Source organism: Lissotriton vulgaris, chromosome 2_2 (assembly GCF_964263255.1).
Source record: "Lissotriton vulgaris chromosome 2_2, aLisVul1.2, whole genome shotgun sequence".
Classification (NCBI taxonomy): Eukaryota; Metazoa; Chordata; class Amphibia; order Caudata; family Salamandridae; genus Lissotriton; species Lissotriton vulgaris.
The window spans coordinates 72,272,912-72,292,405 of NC_141688.1; the positions used below are offsets into that span (position 1 = coordinate 72,272,912).

General features: G+C 45.2%; 1 protein-coding gene across 1 annotated transcript in view; it reads left to right on the plus strand.

Annotated features, from left to right (window-relative positions):
• Positions 1 to 19,494, plus strand: part of CSPG4 (chondroitin sulfate proteoglycan 4) — a 432,568-nt gene that overhangs the window by 264,125 nt on the left and 148,949 nt on the right. Inside the window, exons 2-5 of the mRNA XM_086959300.1 lie at positions 1,173 to 1,336; positions 8,248 to 11,841; positions 12,687 to 13,157; positions 15,547 to 15,723. Of these exons, the coding sequence (XP_086815426.1) occupies positions 1,173 to 1,336; positions 8,248 to 11,841; positions 12,687 to 13,157; positions 15,547 to 15,723 (4,406 nt within the window). The remainder of the gene's footprint in view (positions 1 to 1,172; positions 1,337 to 8,247; positions 11,842 to 12,686; positions 13,158 to 15,546; positions 15,724 to 19,494) is intronic.

A 19,494-nucleotide genomic window follows, 5' to 3' on the forward strand; every position in this document is an offset into this window, starting at 1 on the left:
GGTTAAAAAGCAGGGGGCTTAACACCGAGCCTTGAGGCACTCCATAGGGGGATAGGTGGACATTTGAGGCCGCGGTACTGGAGGTGAATTGAAATATCCTGAGTGTCAGGAAAGATGCAATCCAATCCAGTGCATTTCCCCTGATGCCCATGTTGGAGAGTGAGTCTAGCAGAATGTTGTGGGAGATGGTGTCGAACGCTGCGCTGAGGTCAAGTAAAATCAGCGCAGCGGAATCCCCTCTATCAACCAGGAGGCGAAGATTTTCCATCACTCCGAGCAGTGTTGTCTCCGTCGAGAAGCCAGGGCGGAAACCCGATTGGGAGGGGTGCAGTAAATCATTTTCCTCCGCAAACCTGGCGAGGTGTCCATGGACATGTTTCTCCAAGACTTTGGAGAAAACAGGCAGGAGGGATATTGGGCGGAAATTTGCCAGGATTTTCGGATCTGCCGATGGTTTCTTGAGTAGAGGTGAAACCATGGCATGTTTCCATAATGCTGGTACCTTTGCCGTGGAGAGGGATAAATTCAGAGTTTGGCATATCACGGAGAGTTGTGGGGTGTCCAGGAGTCTGAGTACTGAAATCGGGAGGGGGTCGGTGGGAGAGCCAGATTTTACTTTTCCTAAGATGTCTCGAAGACCCTGAACATCAATCACGGGCCACGATGTTAGTGGCTAGTAGGACAGGTATGGCGGAGAGGAGATGACCTCCTTGTTCGAGCAGGGGTCCGATTCCCTCTTTGCTTGAGCCAGGTGCTGTTTTATTATATCCTGGTAGATTGTCTCAATCTTTGTTGTAAAGAATTACGCCAGTTCTTCGCATTGGACACTATTCAGTGGAAGGGGTTTGGCTGATGTGTTAGAGCCCGCTAACTCTTTTACGAGGTTAAACAGAGTTTTAGATTTGTTTGTAGCTTCAGAAATAGATTAAATTAATGCAAGCAGGTCAATAAGGGAATACAAGCTGCGTTTGCTCTCATTGACCTCACAACAGCAGAAGTAGTGGGGACCATGCGGGGACTGGGATTAGTGAGTAGCCTGCATAACAAAAACACCCAATGGGCCAGATAAGCTTCTGTTCCTGTCAGATTCCATGTCTATACCATGTTTATATGATACATATGGAGGATAACAAACACAAAAATTTACCCTTCCCTTTCTTTTTCGTTTGCAGCTTCTTTTTTCGGAAACAGTTACCTGGAGGTCCCTTTGGAGGAGGTCTATGATGAAGTCACGCTCCACCTGCAGTTCCTCACCGGGAGGCCAGAGGGAGTCCTCTTCTTGGCCGCCGGTGACTCAGACTACCTCCTGGTTGAATTACGAGACGGCGCTGTGCAGGTGAGGAGCCAACTCCAGGGCAGGATTAACCATTAAGCAAAAAAAGCACGTTCTTAGAGCATCAAGGGAAAGGTGCAAAATTGCAAAGGTTGCAATTAGAAAAAGTAGGAAAACACTTTTCAAACATAGATAAGTGGAAGTATACCAAAATAAACATTATTTTCCATTTTACTGTAAGCTGGGTTTCATTTCAACAAATAAAATCTTATTTTACTGGTTATTATTGTTTATATTTTAAAATAGATATATATGGGAGCACCAAAATATTTTAAGTGCTTAAAGCTTCTAATGGTCTTAATGTGGCCTTGGCCAATTCCATCTACTGCTGCTGATGTTACATTAAATCTCTCACTCTCACTTTCTATTTTCCATCTTTCTGTTTCACTGTCATTACTCCTCTGTCTGCCTGCACTGCGCCTCTCACTGTCTCTCTTGCCCTTTTCCATACTATGTCTCATTCATTGCTCTGCCGTCTTTGCCTTGCTAATCGCCGCTTCCTCTTTCGACTTCTGTATTTTACCTTCTCTCTATCTTCTCATCTATCTCAGCCGCCCACTCCCTTATTTCTAATCCCATCTCTCATATCTTCCCAACGCAATCCATGCCATGCTCCTTTCTGCCCTTTCCTTCCCTTTTGTTGCATCTCTGTTTACTCTCTCACTACTTTTCAGTTTCGCTCCCTCATATATTTTCCATCTGCGTCTCTCTAGCTCCTCTGGTTCTCTGCTCGTCCTGTCCAATCTCTTTGCTTTCATCATGGCCATCTCTTATCTCTTGTGTTTGGGGTGTTTAACCCCCTAATGCATTTTGTGATAATTAGTTGGGAACAGATAGCAGTGTTAATTTAATTTCCCCTCGTCGTCATCTGTCAAAATAACACCGCTTTTACCTGCACGGGCCGTGGCTGGGTACAGGTGATTTAACAGGGGCGCAGCTTGGTCATTAAGATGGGGGAGAAAGGGGCCGATTCAGATTTCCCAACAGTTACACTGTCATGTAATGTTAAAATACTGTATAGGACAAGCAGGGTGCATGAGAGGGGCGAAAGGGGAAGTGGAAAGGAAGACAAATGCGGATTAGTAGGTGTAGTACTGTGGGATGTAGTCTAGTGGTTGGGGGGTGGAGCCAGAGGGAGGAGCAGGAACAGGAGGAGCCGGGGAACAGGAACCAGGGACAGTTAGAGTAGGGACAGGGGACCGACAAGACATGCTAAATAAAGCTCTAATTAAGGGTCATCATAAGTGTCTGTATTCATTGTAGCTGGATGCTACAACTGGCGACGAGGGTGGGATTGGTGTGCCTGCCACCCACTGAACCCTGCAGGAGCGTCCTGTCCCGAGCAGCATCGAGAAAAGAAAGGTGCTGCTGTGACGAGTGAAGCTGCCGCCTGACTTGAGAGGCCAGCAGCAGGTGAACCTACTCACCAGTCAGGAGACTGTGGGAGTCCCAAGAGAAGCCGAAGCAACAAGCGCCGGAGCGCTTAAGAAGTGAAGCGCTCGTTGGCGCCAAAACGCGAATCACGCGTGATGCGTGGGAATCGGCGTGCCCTGAAAGAGCAGAAGTCGGGAGCCCACTCCGACTCTGCCTAGCGCCCCGTCGTGGCGAGGATCGCCGTGGAGAAGAGCGCTGCCCCTGAGAAGACCAGCCGGTAAGCGCTGTCAAGCACAGGAAAGCAAACTTGAGTGCGCACCGGCATCGGGACCTCACGCCCGAGGCGTGAGCTTTGGCGCGCTGTCGCCGAGTGAGCGCGAACCGGAAAGAAGCAAGGCGGTAGCGACGCTGCGAGCCCACCCCGGTCCTACCTGACGTGAGGAGATCCTGAGCGAGAGCTGCGAGGAGCGAAGACCCCAGCATTCAGCGTGGACCTCACACGCCTGCCCGGTGAGTGCCTGAAGCCTGCCGGTACTGATAGTTGAAAGTCAATGAGGGGATCCAAATCTCGGGAGACACGGGATTTCGAGCCCGGCGGCCATCTTTAAGTCAGGCAGCCACAGACATCCCCAATGGGAAAACTAGAAGCGGCCATTTTGGGGTCAGGCACCCTCCAGTCTAATAAAGACATTGGCAACTGTGAAAACAAACATTGACAAATGCAAGAAAACAAACATTGTCAAATGTAAAAAGGAAAAACAAGCACTGGTAAAGACAAGAAAAGAAATTATACAACAAGCATTGGCAACTGCAAGAGCGTACAAACATTGGTGCATGCAAAGACAAGTACTGGCTAAGAATAAACAAGCATTGACACATACAGATCAACAAGCATTGGACAAATCGTGGCCAAGGAAGAAAACCGGCATTGGCGAAGGCCAAACAAACATTGGCAAAGAAACCAATCAGCAGTGGCGAAAAGATACAAACAAGCATTTGAGAGGCGAACAAACAAACGTTGGCGAGAAACAACAAACCAGCACGAACACCTACAAAGGTAATGCAACAAACACTGGCCAATGCAAGGGCAGGAAAGAAACGAGCACTGATACATGCAAGAGTCAGATAACTACAACAAGTGGACACTTCGGAACGCACTAACTCCACGTGACTCACTAGCACAGACCGTGATGATCGCAAACATTACCAACGTCCCAACACATGATCAGACCGCAAGTTTCGACTAAAGAAGATCAACTACGAAGACGCGAAGACGAGTGAACAGCCCGTGCCCTGCAAATATGATCCATCAGAATCCTCTTCTCATGGCGAGGGAAGAAGTAACACAACGATGCAACCCTTGCATCAGAGCACCACCCCCAGGAATGCAGTATGATACCTGGAGTCTGTGTCTTGAACAGAACCAATGGCTGGCGACATTGGGTGACTTCCTGGACGCCAATGGTGAACAAAGAGAGAGGAAATGTCTAATGCTGCTCCTCCATTTGGTGGGTCCAGAGGGCCGATGCCCAATCGAAACATTCTCCAAAAAAGACACTGAAATCTATAAAAGACTCCAAGAACAGCTATGTGCCCGCCTCTCCGCACAAGCGGAAGTAGATCAAGAGCGCATCGCTTTCAACACAGCTCGACAGGAACCAGGTGAACCACTGCCAACTTTCATCACTCGGCTGCAAACCCTGGTACAAGGCTGCCACTTCAACACCTTTACGAATGAGGACGCAGTTCGACTCCGGATAATTGAAGGCTGTGTAAACCCCAACACAAAGCTCAAGATCTTGCGAGGACAGTGGTCGCTAGAAGAAATCATCAGGAAGGCTGAAATGGGAATGCACATCAAGGCAAGAGTCAGATCAAAGGACCCGAATCTGAAGGCAACTTCTCAAGGTGCCTGGACAGATGAAACTCGGAAAACAGACAAAACAGAAAAGAGAGAGAGGGAAGGCAGACCAATGGAAAGACGACGGGAGAGACACAGTGACAAGGAGTACTCTGAGTCAATCAGTCAAAGGACAATCTCAAAGAGTTCTTCACCCTCAAGGTGTCATTCAAAGTCTGACCAACGGGAGAGACACAGTGACAAGGAATACTCCGGGTCAAGCAGTCAGAGGACAACCTCAAGGAGTTCTTCACCCTCAAGGTGTCAGTCAAAGGCTGACAAAGGAGGAGTGTCAGGTGGGACAGATCGCACCCCTGAACAAGATGGCAACTTACACAACAAGAGAGTAAGGAAGACAAACTATAGAAGGAGAGCTCAAATTGGTCACAACTGGAAGTTAGCGCAAGAACACTCTTCGTCAAGTTGTGAAGACGAGTCCGAGGGAACATCATCCAGCAGGAGAACACATCACACCCACATCATGGGTATCCGAGCATCAAACAAGTGGGAAGAAGAAATAAGTCGCACAAGACGAAATGACTCTCCCCAACAACGAGCAGGAACAGACCAGCGCATCAATGACACCGGGGACAATGAAGAAACTGAGAAGACGTCGTTAACATGTGAGCAAGGCAAAGATGGAAAACCTCAAGAGCAGACACAAAGAACAAGCACGTGGTCGTTGAGCAACTTCTCAAACGAAACAGTGCCAAAGACAAGTCGACAAAGGCGCCCGGAGAATCGCCTTAAAGACAACCGTGAGTCAACGAACAACGTGTCACGGCCCACTCATTCCAGACATCCATTACCCGATACACCCTCAAAGGAACGCTTCAAAAGGAGTATGGCCAGGAACTCCTCTGATTCAGAAAGCGCGTCCATTCGATCCTGGAGGTCGACAAAAGACTTCTCTGACCCAGAAAGCACGTCCATGGCCAGGAACTCCTCTGGTTCAGAGAGCACGTCTGTCCGATCCTGGAAGTCGACAAAAGACTTCTCCGACTCAGAGTGCTCATCTGTTCAATCCCGTGGATTGACCGCGTCATGGTCCCGACGACAGTCATGGCGTCAACCACTCAAACGCACCATGGAACCAAAAGACACCCTTCACGTCAAGAGCAACGCGTCACACACTAAGGACTCTGAACACTCAGTCATGCCACAAGACAACCTGTCATGTCAGTCACAAGTATATCTGGACACAGATCAGACACCGTCACCCCTGAAGGGGTCCGCGAGGCTGACTCAAAGGACCCACAGAGGGAAGACAGAGACAGTGGACCTTGGTCACCGGACGGGAAGGGACCAACCAGTCACCCCGCAAGGAAAAGCGGACGTGTCGGTTGAGCGTGATCATCAGATAAGAGAGAAACATGCCTATGCACAGACAGCTCACGAGTCCGCCAGACAACCCGAGGCTGTGAGTGAGTTATCGAATCAAACCAAGATAGTCTCGTCAGATAGCACCGTACTGTCTGGTATACATGACCCTGAATTGGAGGACAGTGTTGCCCTCAACTGGACAAGACAAACGGAAGTAAAAGTAGATGCGGGTGCTCGGAAGAGGACCAGTACATTATTCAATCATGACAGAGATCGCGCATCTGAACCAAGAGTATTTACACCACTGGAAAGAGACATGCTGACTGCGGAATGTGAGAGCAGACAGTTCACACACGACGTGATCAAGAATGCCCCGATTAAGACAACAGAAAGATTGACCAAAGTCAAGCCCACCGCGGATTCGACACTACTGAGGCTTGAGGAACAGGCTGTCCGCCAACCCGTGTGGTGGATTGAAGAACTGCGAACACTGAGGACATTGAGCTCATTTTGTTAAGAAAGGGGGAGGTGTAGTACTGTGGGATGTAGTCTAGTGGTTGGGGGGTGGAGCCAGAGGGAGGAGCAGGAACAGGAGGAGCCGGGGAACAGGAACCAGGGACAGTTAGAGTAGGGACAGGGGACCGACAAGACATGCTAAATAAAGCTCTAATTAAGGGTCATCATAAGTGTCTGTATTCATTGTAGCTGGATGCTACAGTAGGGATACTAAGGTAAAAAAAACACAATATTTCCTAAAAGAAACAACATTTTTGAAGACTTTCAAAACAGAGGGAGAGAGTGTGCTTGCTTTTTTGCTGTATATATGTATAAATTCCTGATGAAATCCGACAGACACCCCACCATACCCCACTGAAAGCAACTGTACCCAACTATGTACCAGAAAATACTTTCATTAGAGGGGTGTCACACCCCAAACACCCCCCTGAAGCTACGCCCCTGGATTTCAGTCTGGTATGGGGAAGTCTCCGTCGGATTTCACCAGGAATGTTTACACACAGACAAAAATGCACACACACTCACTTTGTTTGGAAACACTTAAAAATATTGGTTATTTCACAAAATAATGTACTTGCTCTCCCTTCGTACCCTCACACATCTGCATTCCTCTCCCTTTCCACTGCCCTTTAAGCCCCTCTTGTGCACCCTTTTCGTCATATACTGTGCATGTGCCAGCGTGATGGTCAGGAACTCTGAAGCTCACCCCCCCACCCCAATCTTACTGACCAAGCTACCCACCTGTCTCTTCCCATGCCTTTGTCTCTCTGCTCAGATCCATTTACCTGCCCTTGCTGCTTCTGTTTCTCGCCTCCTGCATGGTTTCTCTACCCATAGCCCACTTTGCCTGCCTGTCCCAGTTAATAAGAGTGACGTGTCCACCACAGAATGAGAGGGGCTGGCTCCATCGCGGTATGGTACCACAATGTAACTGTCAGCATATCGTGTGACATTAATATCTTCATGTCCTAAATATAGTTTACACAACTAGTGCTCCAGTGGAATTTATAATATATTATTCTACACCCACTGTGATGAGAGTTTTGTAGACAATATTTAAGGCACAACATTTGTCAGACAATATTTATGTAGGCGATATTCTGACATACAGCAATCCTTACCTGGACACTCTGCACCCAGACACCATGGTCCTTCCCTTTACAGACCTCTAGGTAATAAACTTTCCATACTAGGGCAGGAAGGGAGCAATATTAGAGCATCAGCAGAGAAAACACAATGGCGGTGGGAGTATTGTAGTGCAGCAGAACAATAACCATACCATGTCGACCAGAATGTGGTTCCCGTTGTTAGGGTCATGAGAAACAGGGCATGTGCCTTATGCATTAGGGTCATTGAGAAGAGGACTGAACACATTGATAGTAAAAGCAGGCTGCACAGCGAGGTGAAAAGGCTGCTGACCTGCAGGCTCACAAGCAGCTGGAACAGGTAATTTATTATTTTTATTCCAAAACTAGCAAATATGGGGAAAATGCAAAAGTCCAGAGTGCTTATTTACTATTTGAAATCCAGTCCTGGGATTTTTTATGAAAAATTGAAAGTTCCTGAAATATTGTAAGAAAGAGATGAAGTGTTGCAATCTAGCATCTCAGCAATATTACCTCAACTATTACCTAGAGGGAGTTGCTGAAGGAAAGAACTAGGAATCCCTTCTACTTTGCAGTGGGAAACAAAGGGGAGCTAGGTTGCTTATCTCTCATATTCTGTTCCATTCCACAGTAAGTGAGCCTTGTTCCAGGGGTGGATGCTTTCTAATTGGTGCCCTCTGCTCTCTTCCATGTAGGTCAGACTGGATTTCGGATCAGGTGAGGTGCAAGTACACTCTCCAGAAGGACTGAAGCTTGACGACCTGGTGGCACACGATTTGGAGCTCAAAGTCAGCAATGGAAAGATGACCCTGATCACCGATAGTCTCTTTAACACCACTGCGGAGATCCCAGGGCCTTGGCAGGAGCTCGCCATTCAACATGGTCTCTACGTTGGTGGCTCAGGGGACTTGGATATTCCCTACCTTATTGGAGCAACTATGCCATTCAGAGGGTGCCTCCACAGCACCATATTTAACAATATGGACCTCCTGTCATTGCTGACATCTAGTAGTGGCTCAAGAACAGTGCAAGAGGTCAAAGATGGTTGCAGCCTTGAGTTTTCAGCAGGCCGGGATGACCCTTTCAGCTTCTCAGGGCCACGTTCCTTCATTGCATTCCCTAGCTGGAACGCAAGAGAGAGTGTGCTAATTGAGTTTCAGATAACGTCAACCGTGGAGCAGGCTCCACTGATCTTCCAGGCAGGAGCTCAGCATGACTTTCTGTACCTAGAAATTATCAACGGTTATTTACGTGGCACTGTGAATAGCAGGAAAGGTGCGGTCAAGCTACAAAATAACATTTATGTCAACGATGACGAGCCACACGATATCAGAATCTACATTGATGCCGACACATTTGAAATCAGTGTGGATAACTTTGAGACCAGAACATCTAAAACTGGCATGCCTACCTTCCTGCGTCCGAAGGACAACCTCTTGCTGGGAGGGTTTGATGAAGAAACTTTGGACATGTTAAGGGAAAGCCAGGCAGGTTACAATTTGAGAGATGACAGAAGCTACAAATCCTTTGTTGGCTGCATAGAAGAACTGAGGATTAACTTGGAGAAGAAAAGCCTTCAGGACGCCCTTGTCACAAAGGATATTGTGACCGGTTGCGAAAATGAAGACTATGAAGATGAGTATGATTATTACGATGCGCCAACAACTGTGGCACCTACTTCCACCCCATTGATGTGGCAAGGGCTCCAACTACCCATAACAGAACCATGCCGCCTGGAGACTGGCCTACCCATCATTTTCCGAAACTTCACAAAACTGCTTAAAATCAGCCCATTGGTAGTACGGGAAGGAGGCACCTCAATTCTAGAATCATGGCATACACATCCAACCATAGACCTCACTGCGATTGGTATCAGACCTTCTCAGGTCCTCTTCAGTGTCACTCATGATGCTAGGTATGGCACTCTCGAACTAGACATTCCAGGTGCTAGCACAAGAAAGAAGTTCACACTCCTGGACTTAATGAAACACAAAGTGAAGTACGTCCATGATGGCTCAGAGGGTTCTATGGATCAATTGGCATTTGAGGTCACCATCAACACGAAGGTGATGATTCCAGAGTGTTTGCGCAAAGGTCAAGCCTATTTGTTTCCCATATCAATCACACCCATCAATGACCCTCCACAGTTGGTTTTTCCACATGGAGACATCCTTATGGTGCTAGAACACACACGAAAGGTGCTGAACTCAGACATTATCAATGTTGTTGATGGTGACACACCTTGTGACAGCTTGAGGATTTTAATAGCCAGTGGCAAGAGTATGGAAGGGGGCTATGTGGAAAATGCCATTCAACCAGGACAGGCCATCGAAGAATTTTCTTGTAATGAGTTAGAGGCAGGAAACGTGGCCTTTGTCCACAATGGTGAACTAGCTCAAGAGCTCAACCTTCAGGCTAGTGATGGGATTACACGAGGGCCAACATCGACTTTACATATTATTGCCAAAGACCCTGAAATATTTGTTGCCAACAACACAGGACTAATAATTTCACAAGGTGATATAACTGCAATTACTACCACAAATCTTTCAGTGGAGACCAATGCAGTGAATCAGAAGGTGGAAATTTTCTATCGGATCACTGAACCTCTAAAGTATGGGGAGGTTCGTAAGAAAGGCAATACAGGTGAGTGGAAGTCAGTAGACACCTTCCAGCAGCAAGACATAGACAATGAGCAAATTAAGTACTTCAGCACCGATGCGGAGCATCGTCAAAAAGACATCACTGAGAGGCTAGAATTTGAAGTTCAAGTTGGCAAGAAAATCCTGGGCACGAATTTCTTCTTTATTAAAGTGAAAAAGTCTCTGATAAGAATGCTAAACTTGGCTCCATTAGAACTGAAAAGAAGTCGCGAACTGAATATCACTGCTCGTGAAATGCAGGCTTTGTTGGAAGGGCAAAGTCTTGATCCTGCATCCTACCAATATGTAATACTGCAAACTCCCAGAAAGGGAAACCTTATGCTTGAGGGCCAGAGACTGACTGAAGGCCTCAGTTTCACCCAAAAGGATCTGTTGGGAAATCGACTGAGCTACGAAGCAAGTGTGAGGAATTCTAAAGAAACAGAGGACAATTTCCAGTTCAGGATCTATGTCACTAGCCATGTATCACCTGTGTTCACCTACAAAATCAAAATTGGGGCAGACCCACATGCACCTGTGCTAACCAATGTTCTTCTTTCTGTTCCTGAAGGTGGAGAAGTCATCATCACTTCAGATCACCTCTTTGTCAAGAGTTCCATCAGCATGAATTACCTGTATGAGGTAATAGAAGGTCCTCAGCATGGAAAACTATTCAGGAGGTCACCCTCCAGACAACCTTCAAATAATAAGGCTCTAACTGAATTCTCCAATGACGACCTTCTCCAGGGTAGAGTGGTATATCATCATGATGGCTCAGAAACCACAGAGGATGATATACCCTTTGTGGCCATCAGACAAGTCGAGGGCAGTGCCGAGGCTCTTTATTTTGACCGAGATGTGGAGGAGGTGAGAGGTGTGTTCAGAGTTTCCATCCAGCCTGTAAATGATAATGTGCCATTTCAAGTAGTGAACAAGGTCTTCAATGTGGTACGAGGTGGGCAGCGCCTCCTCACTACCAGCGACATTGCCTTCATTGACAAAGATTCGGGGTCAACGGATGCGCAGCTCGTTATGGTCAGAAGGGGCGTGCCGTTTGGCAGCATTGTGTTTGTCGAGGATACAGCACACCAGGTGTACCGCTTCACTCAGGAGGATCTCAGGAACAAAAAGGTCCTCTTTGTCCATTCAGGTGCTGATCATGGATGGTTCCAGCTGCAGGTTTCTGATGGCCTCCATCAAGTCACGGCCCTCGTGGAGGTTCAGGCCTCCGACCCTTACATCGAGATTGTCAACAACACAGGTCTGTTGGTCCACCAAGGAGGCGAAAAGGTTTTAGATGACTCTGTCTTAAAACTGGAGACAAATATGGACATCAGAAATGAGGATGACATTGTATTTAGAATTATTAACCCACCAACTGAGGGTGCAATACGGAAAGGAGCACAGCAGGTGTCTTCTTTTTCTCAGAAGGACTTCCTGTCTGGAGACATCATCTACTATCATAATGGCAGCACTAATGCAAGGGATTTCTTTGAATTCTCTGTAGAAGCCAACCAAGTGTTGGTGGAAGAGAGTGTGGAGATCACTGTCATTTTGGAAGGTGGCAACCCACCACAGGTCATCCACAATGAGAAAATATATGTGTTTCAAGGTGAAGCAGCTGAGATCAAAAAGGAGTATTTAATGGTAAGAGATATTTTGTTTCCGTGTTGTAAAAAGGTGATCTGTGGAATTTGTATTTGGTTATAGTTAAGATACGTATGGAACATGAAACTGTGTTGGCATGTGGAGAAAGATTCTTCAGACACCCTACTCAGCAATTCCCGCTCACTCCATAGGTCCAAGAAACTCATCTAGCACATGCTTCTCCATCTGACACTGCATCTACATTGACACCAAGCTACCTAGATATACCTCTCAATGTTTACCAAACTCTTCTTACTGCTGAGAGAGTCACAAAGCAATAGACAACATTTATCTAAATATTCACTTTTTACGTAGTGCTGCAATACATCATAAATGCCATTTATTTCGACTACTACCTCAGAAGTGATAGGATAATCACCAAACACTTCTGCAAGTCCCACCTCTTCCAAGAGAAACAATGGCACTGGACTCTTCTAGGTAACGCCTTCCAATTTTTCGAGCTCTCCAGACACTGTCTTTCTGAACATCTTCACCAGTGGTGTCCAGCGTAGAGCTAGTCCATGCCAGACTTTCAGGATCTCCACATAAACAACTGCATATAATTTATTCCAATCGTACCGCAATCATTCAATCCGTCCTAATATTTATTAGATGCATCTTAGCTACAGGTAGGTCACTTGCCACTGCTATGTCTTATGGAAAAGGTACATTTTCATCTCTGATCTAAATTGTAAAATGACACTTGTTCACTGAAGACCAATGAATTACACTGAATCAAGAGGGTCACATGGTATGCACTTGTTTGTTTGTGTGCAGCGGGCAATGTAAGTAGATGTGTTATCTTTTGTGTTCTTCATGTGTCTTTCTCCCTTCAACATTTTTAGGTTTCTGATGAAAACAGTTTCCCTCATGAGATTGTTTACACTGTACAAACCCCACCACGCTTAGGTGTACTCGTCACAATCTCTCACAGCGATACCTCCGATGGCAGCCTAAACAATATCCAGGCCTTCACCCAGGAGGATATCAACGTGGGCAGTGTCCTGTACCTTCACTCCAAGCCAGAACAAGGGAGCGACCCATTCATCCTGGATGTCAGCAATGGTGCCAAGGTCCTCGAAGGTCTTGTCGTCCAGCTTGAAGTTCTGCCAATGACTGTGCCTTTCAGAGTGCAGAATATCACTGTTGAAGAAGGTGGCACCAGAGTCCTTTCCACTGATGTTCTACAGATCCCAAGCTCCTATTTCACCAATCTGAACCTGGTGTTTACTGTGATGGAGCCTCCAATGCACGGCGCCATTCGGAATGCGGAGAGGCACGGAGGTGAATCCCTGCTCTCCTTTACCTGGAATGAGGTAAAAGGGGCAATGACAGCACCAATGTTATGTCTAATTATTATCCTCTATGTACATCTCACCATGGGTCTGAATTCAAAGAATCGACCATATATATAATGTATTTCAATGCCTCAGATGAGTGAGTTTTGGGGCCATGCATTAAAGCACCACTTTAATCTCAGGCTAACTGAGTAGTTGTTCTCAGTAGACAATACTTAACACTTTATACATGCATGAACTCACTTGATTGTTGATAATAACAACTCAAGCATCACTCCTTGTGTGTGAGTCTCACACTTTAGAGGTCAGTTTCACTTCTCTTCAACCTTTATGCCCCAATAAAGTTTACTGGGCAAAGACAAGTCAAGATCTCACACTTATGGGCTCTATCTAACCCTGAATTCTCTGGAGACAGGTCACCTGGATTCACAGAAAGGCTTTTACATGTGTTTATTCCTAACCTTATTTAGAACAATAACACAATTATGTAATAAAGCACAAAAACACTGTCAGACTGATACACAATGGGCCTCCATCTCAGCACTCGAACGGAGTCCATGCAAAGTCTCACTGAGATATTGCAGAGATTAGCCGAAGTGCGGAGACTCCCCTATGACTGTGGGACCGCTACCACGAGTGAGGAGGCACTTTCTGAATCAGGCCCTGTGTGGGCATCCAAAACACAATAGGGTGAGGATGATAATGATAGTGTTAACAGTTGCTACTACCAAATCGCTTGATTCTCAGGATTCACGTAAAGTAATTGGCAAACTACAGAAGGCACTTTGCAGAATTTCTGTGGAGAAGAGAAAGCAACTTGGAAATGTTGCACCCTTGTCCCACTCTTCCCTATCTCTCAATACATACAGATACAGAGTAGTATGTTAAATACTTTTTTGCATGTTTTCAGTAAGCTGGCCATGCCGGAACTGATTCTAGGAGATTTTGCAGCTTCAGTTCCCAACTCTTTGGAATCCTGGATCTGGTTAGAGGATAGGATACTCTTCCTAGCCCTTTCTGAATTTGCCTTGTTTACCTTACTGAGGTTTCACATATATTGAGGTTAATCATGGTGGCAATCAAATCCTTAGAAAAGTAGCTCTGGTTCTGGTCAGATTTCTCTCCAAAACATGCTTGATTCGATCATAGCCTCAAGAGTGACAGTGCCTTTTACTCACCCCATCACTCTACAACACACTAAAACCACCAATGACCTCACTTGCTTACAGTACCACTCACTGACAATACCACTCACTGCTACTCCTAATACCACTTACTCACAACCTCCTCAAACAAGCACAACACATCCAACTGGCATCACCACTCACTCACACTCAATAAAAACACCTGCATTTCACAAAACTACACACTACAATTTGACAGCCAAACTGGCAAGATGGGACTTGGAGGCTTTGATAGTGCTGGAGAGAGAAAATATTCAGTGAGCCTCAGTGTGGCCACATCTTCCTGTCTTCTTACATGCCTAAATGTGGATGAGGTTACAGCTGAAGACATCCCTAATCCACAGATCCATGGTGTTTAGTGGCTGCTGCCTGGATTGATGCCCCACTTTCCCGATGAGTTAGCCACTATAGCCTTATAGCCCGACGTAGCGGGCTATACTAACATTAAATGCCCGCTCCTGTGTTTTCGGCTCAGGCCTTTAACAAGGAAGCAGGACTTCAATATTGCTTCAGTCATTAAAAGAATGAGCAATAAGAATAGCAGGAACAATACCATCTCTGTATTTGGGAGAGTGTGTGTCTAAGCCATCTATTTCTAAAAGTAGAACTCTACTTTTACTCAAAACTTTAAGTGACATCCCAAGTCAAGGCTCTAGGTCAAGCCTCCCTTCACCACCTGAAAGCCTAATAAAACCGCAGAAATGCTTCTTGGGTCTGTGCCTCCTCCCCAGGAAGAGAAAGATATGAAATAGATTTATTGATCTGGCGTTACTGCTGGCAAGGGGGGGTGTTGTCACTTCCTAGAAATACACTCAAGTCCCCAGCATAGTGCAATGGATTAAAACAGTTTTCTTTGAGGGGAACTGTCAGACATTGGGTAGAGGCCACCACCATTGAACATACATATTATTGTGATTATGGAGCAAGAGTACCTACACACCACCACCTAAACATTTGTTTTGAAAATGAGTTGAAACATTGCTTTTCTTTGTCTTTAAGCATTGGTGAAGAGATAAGTGGACTGATTCATGAGAACATTTCTATGGGTTCATTACTTGCTGATGACTTTTACCGAATCACCACGTTGTGCACTGATGTATTTAAATATTGAGTAAATATGCTTAAAACGACTAAAATGTTGAACACATAACCTAGTGCAAGAGTCAGTGAGGGAAGACCGACAGCTAGCTATCCCCCCTCACGCTCTCGCATGGTTCTTGCAGGTGGAACAGCAGCTTATCCTATACGAACATGATGACACTGAGACAACGAGAGATGCCTTCACTCTAGCTGCCAACATATCTGAGATCCACCGTCAGAGCCGCCCTGCGACCATCATCATCGGCATCCGGCCAGTCAACGATGAGTTTCCGGTGCTGACTGTCAATGCTGGGTTGCAAGTGAGTCATCTTCCCGACTTTGGCAGAGGTTCCTTATCAATTGGCTTCAATACCATCAGTGGCTAAAAAATGGTTGTATGATGGGACAACACAGGGAAATACTTTGCATGCCTTTACAACGCATGTTTTACCCTGCATTCTTTAGAATGCATATGCTTTAACAACGCATGCCATTACTACGCATTGTTTATATATATCTATACATATAAAACATTCAATTGTGGGGAAAGACCCCATACACCCCCAACTCACCTTAAATGTGTGGTAAAGGCATACGTTGTAAAGGCATATGTACATAGTAAAAAAAGTGTGGCAAAATATGCTTGGTAAAAATCGTATTATAAAGTCTATTTCCCCTAAAAATGGTGTCATGCTAAATGTGTGAAAGGAAAATGCTGAGAAATATGGGATATGTTTTCAAATCAGTTTACAGTAAAGCTGTACATTGAAACCTCGGGGATTCCATGCTAAGGACACGTATTACATCTGCATAATTAAGTAGTAGTGCGGTGAACACTGGCAGAGCCATGGTTTGTTTGATGGTATGAGTTAGTCATTCTCTGGTAGGCTGTCAGTTCCTTGATTCAGCCTGCGGTGTTACAGGTGGACATCCCATAATCTGGTGACTTTGCAGTCTGCTTCCAGTCCTGTGACTCAGTGGAGGCGCTGTATGGTGCAGGTTCTGTAACTCATCTATAGCATAGTGACTCATCTATAGCATAGTGACTCAGTGAATGTGCCATATGATACCAGGGTGTACCTCACTTGCAGGGTTTGTGGCTGCCAACCTTTTGGGCCAGTGCGAGGGGTGCAGCATGCAGCCCAGTTACTTAAAAGTAGTCCTGTATACTGCCAGACCTATCACTCAGTATAGAAATGCTGGAAGCTGTGAGCCCCATATGCAGACTATTTCCAACCCCATTTGTTATATATTTTGTCAAGGTAAAAGGGTGTATTAAGTATAGTAAATCTACATTTAGATGTGTTTACTTACCCTTGCAATATTTTGGTAGTTGATATTCAGGTCACAATATTTTTGCACATTGATATTTTTGTTTTCGGTGTTCTGCCACAACACTTTCCTGTGTCTCAATATCCTATTAATTGGTGTTCACTGGTTGTACTTGAACAGATGAAGGTGAATCTCTAGCAGGACAGAATTTCTAATAGCTGACATCATCCGGCAAGTTGTATGCGGCTGCCGAAATGGACCAGTGATGGTAGCGGTGCCTTTATCGTTAGATTTTGTTTAGGCTTAATCTTCTCAATCTGCCTGTTTCTTATCATTCCTGTTAACGATGGTATCGAGAGAAGGCAGGCCCAGATTAACCAAAAATTCGTGCAACGAATCCTTGCTAACAAACGTTTGTAGATAAGGACTTGATGCCACTTGATGCAAAGTAATGCGCAGCAGTGCATAGCGCAAGCTTGCATCACTTTGAGAAACTCTCCAATGCAAATTCTGATTTGCATTGAATAGTAAATTCCAGCATAGCAGTTTGCTTCGGGCAAACCCGGCGCAAAGCATTGGCAAATCTAATAAGTGTAGGGGAAAACTTTTGGCTCCATCATCTCTGATGCCCCAGGGATTCTGTGGACTTCACGTCTACTGCATCGGTAATTTTTGTAGGACTATGCAGTATGATGAGCTCTGTGCCACTGACTTGTTCTTGCCCGCTTGGAGGCAGCTTGGGAACATTCATGCTTGTGGTCCTGTAAGTGTTGGCAACCAGCTGTATGCAGATGTCAGTACTGCCTGCAGGAATTTTGTACACTTTCACGTGGGATGTCGCCATTATTCAAGCCGCCATTGTGGCTCAAGCAGGAGACTTTACCTGGAGCACTATGCTAGTGAGTCTGGACACTAATGTTACCCAGGTTGTATGAGTAAAACTCATGGTTTAGTGATAAGACTAGATGTTGGTGGCGTAGAGAGAGAGTGTGTGTGTGTGTGTGTATATGTGTATGTGGGTATATCTTAAATGTATGCACAAACGTGCACACCCACGGAGATGGTGAGGAAGTCGAGATGCATAATATGTCTTATGTCTTCAGAATGTTTTCAGTGTTTTATTTGTAAATCATTTTGGATTCCATCCCTGCTTCTGTCAGTCACCTTCCCCTTTGCTCTCCCTGCTGCTCCTTAGCTCTACCCCCTCGTGTCACATTTCTCCTGCTCTGCCTCAGTGCTACTACTCACTGCCTTCAGAGTGTAATATCTATAGGATGGGAGGCTATGTGGACACAACATGCAGGAACCAGTGTTTCCACGTCAAGCTTAATTCGTCCCCGTTTTTTTCTGTTTAGAATGCTTTATTGAGGTTATATGGTGAAACAATTACCAAATATATACATAATTTTCAAAAATTAAATTCAAGCACTATGAATAAAAGAAGAAATATGAACGATTTTCAGTTCCCTAAACCAGAACCCAATTTGAAAAGTAGAAACAAATTACAAAACCATATGCATTTTTTTGATTTTTAAAGAGAAGAAAAGAGAGTATAGGGAAAGGAAGAGAAAAAAGAGGAAGGAAAAGATAAAGAGGAAAAGCATGAAATAGGCAATAACAGCAATGCAGTAATAATGCGCTCTATTTAGGTCTACCAAAAACCTTGACCAATAGATTGCAGGTGGTACTAAATGACGCTGCACGACTTATTGTCAGGCTCCCAAGAAGATCACATGCCTCTCCGTTGCTACAGAGCCTCCATTGGCTGCCCATTAGGCAAAGGTCTGATTTTAAAAGCCTATGTATAGCCCATAAGGCAATCTATGGGCAAGCACCTGCCTATATTAAGGAACGGCTGGGGGTGTACAAACCTGAACGAAGACTTAGGTCTTCAGATGCACAGTTGCTTGTTTGCCCCCGGTTCAGATTGGCCACATAAGGCGGGAGATCTTTCTCTGTTTTGATACCTAAAATCTGGAACAAACTACCTGAGCCCCTCCGTAAAGAAGGTAACCTCTTTCGTTTCAGGAAAACCCTAAAAACAATTCTATTCAGGGAGGCTTTGGGCTCAGTCTAGCTACACTTTGGTATTTTCTTCATCCTGCCAAATAAGTTGTTGTGCCTTTCGGTCATAAGCGCCTTGAGACCTGCCGGTGAGTTGGCGCTATATAAACCGGAAATAACAATAACAATAACAACCTATTAAACATTTTCCAACATTTATGGAGGTTTATAACTGGTAAAATTAGATGTGGTCAGAACATCTTGCCTGGATAAGAATGACGTAAGTGGTGACCATAATAAATCTTTTTTAATCATTAAAGGAATAGAAGTAGCATGTGCAAAGTCCAATCTATGATGATGACATAAAACATTCTACCAACCAGTAAAAGTAATTTTAATGGTGTCTTTCCAATTCGTGGTGATAATCTGTAGGGCAATAGCTATTATCAATTCAACACACTTTACTACACTCCCCTGAGAGCACCATACGGGAGAAGAGCCTCCTAAAAAAGTGTGCAAAATATCAAGGGAAAGTCATGGACAAAATTTCGTTCAGCTTCTCCCATATGAGCAGCCAAAGCTTTTTAACCAAAGAGAAAAAAAGAAACATGTGTAAAAAGTCACTTTTATCATGAGAACAAGACTAGCATTTTGCACTATTAGTCAGCTGAAACTTAAGAAGGTCCTCAGGGGTCAGAAAAACCTTTTTATAAAAATAATATAATGTTTGTGTTGTGCTTGCTGAGCGAGAGAAGCCATGAATTTAAACCCATAGGGAGCCCCAGGTCGGGAAAGAGAACTCCCGGTGAAGATCC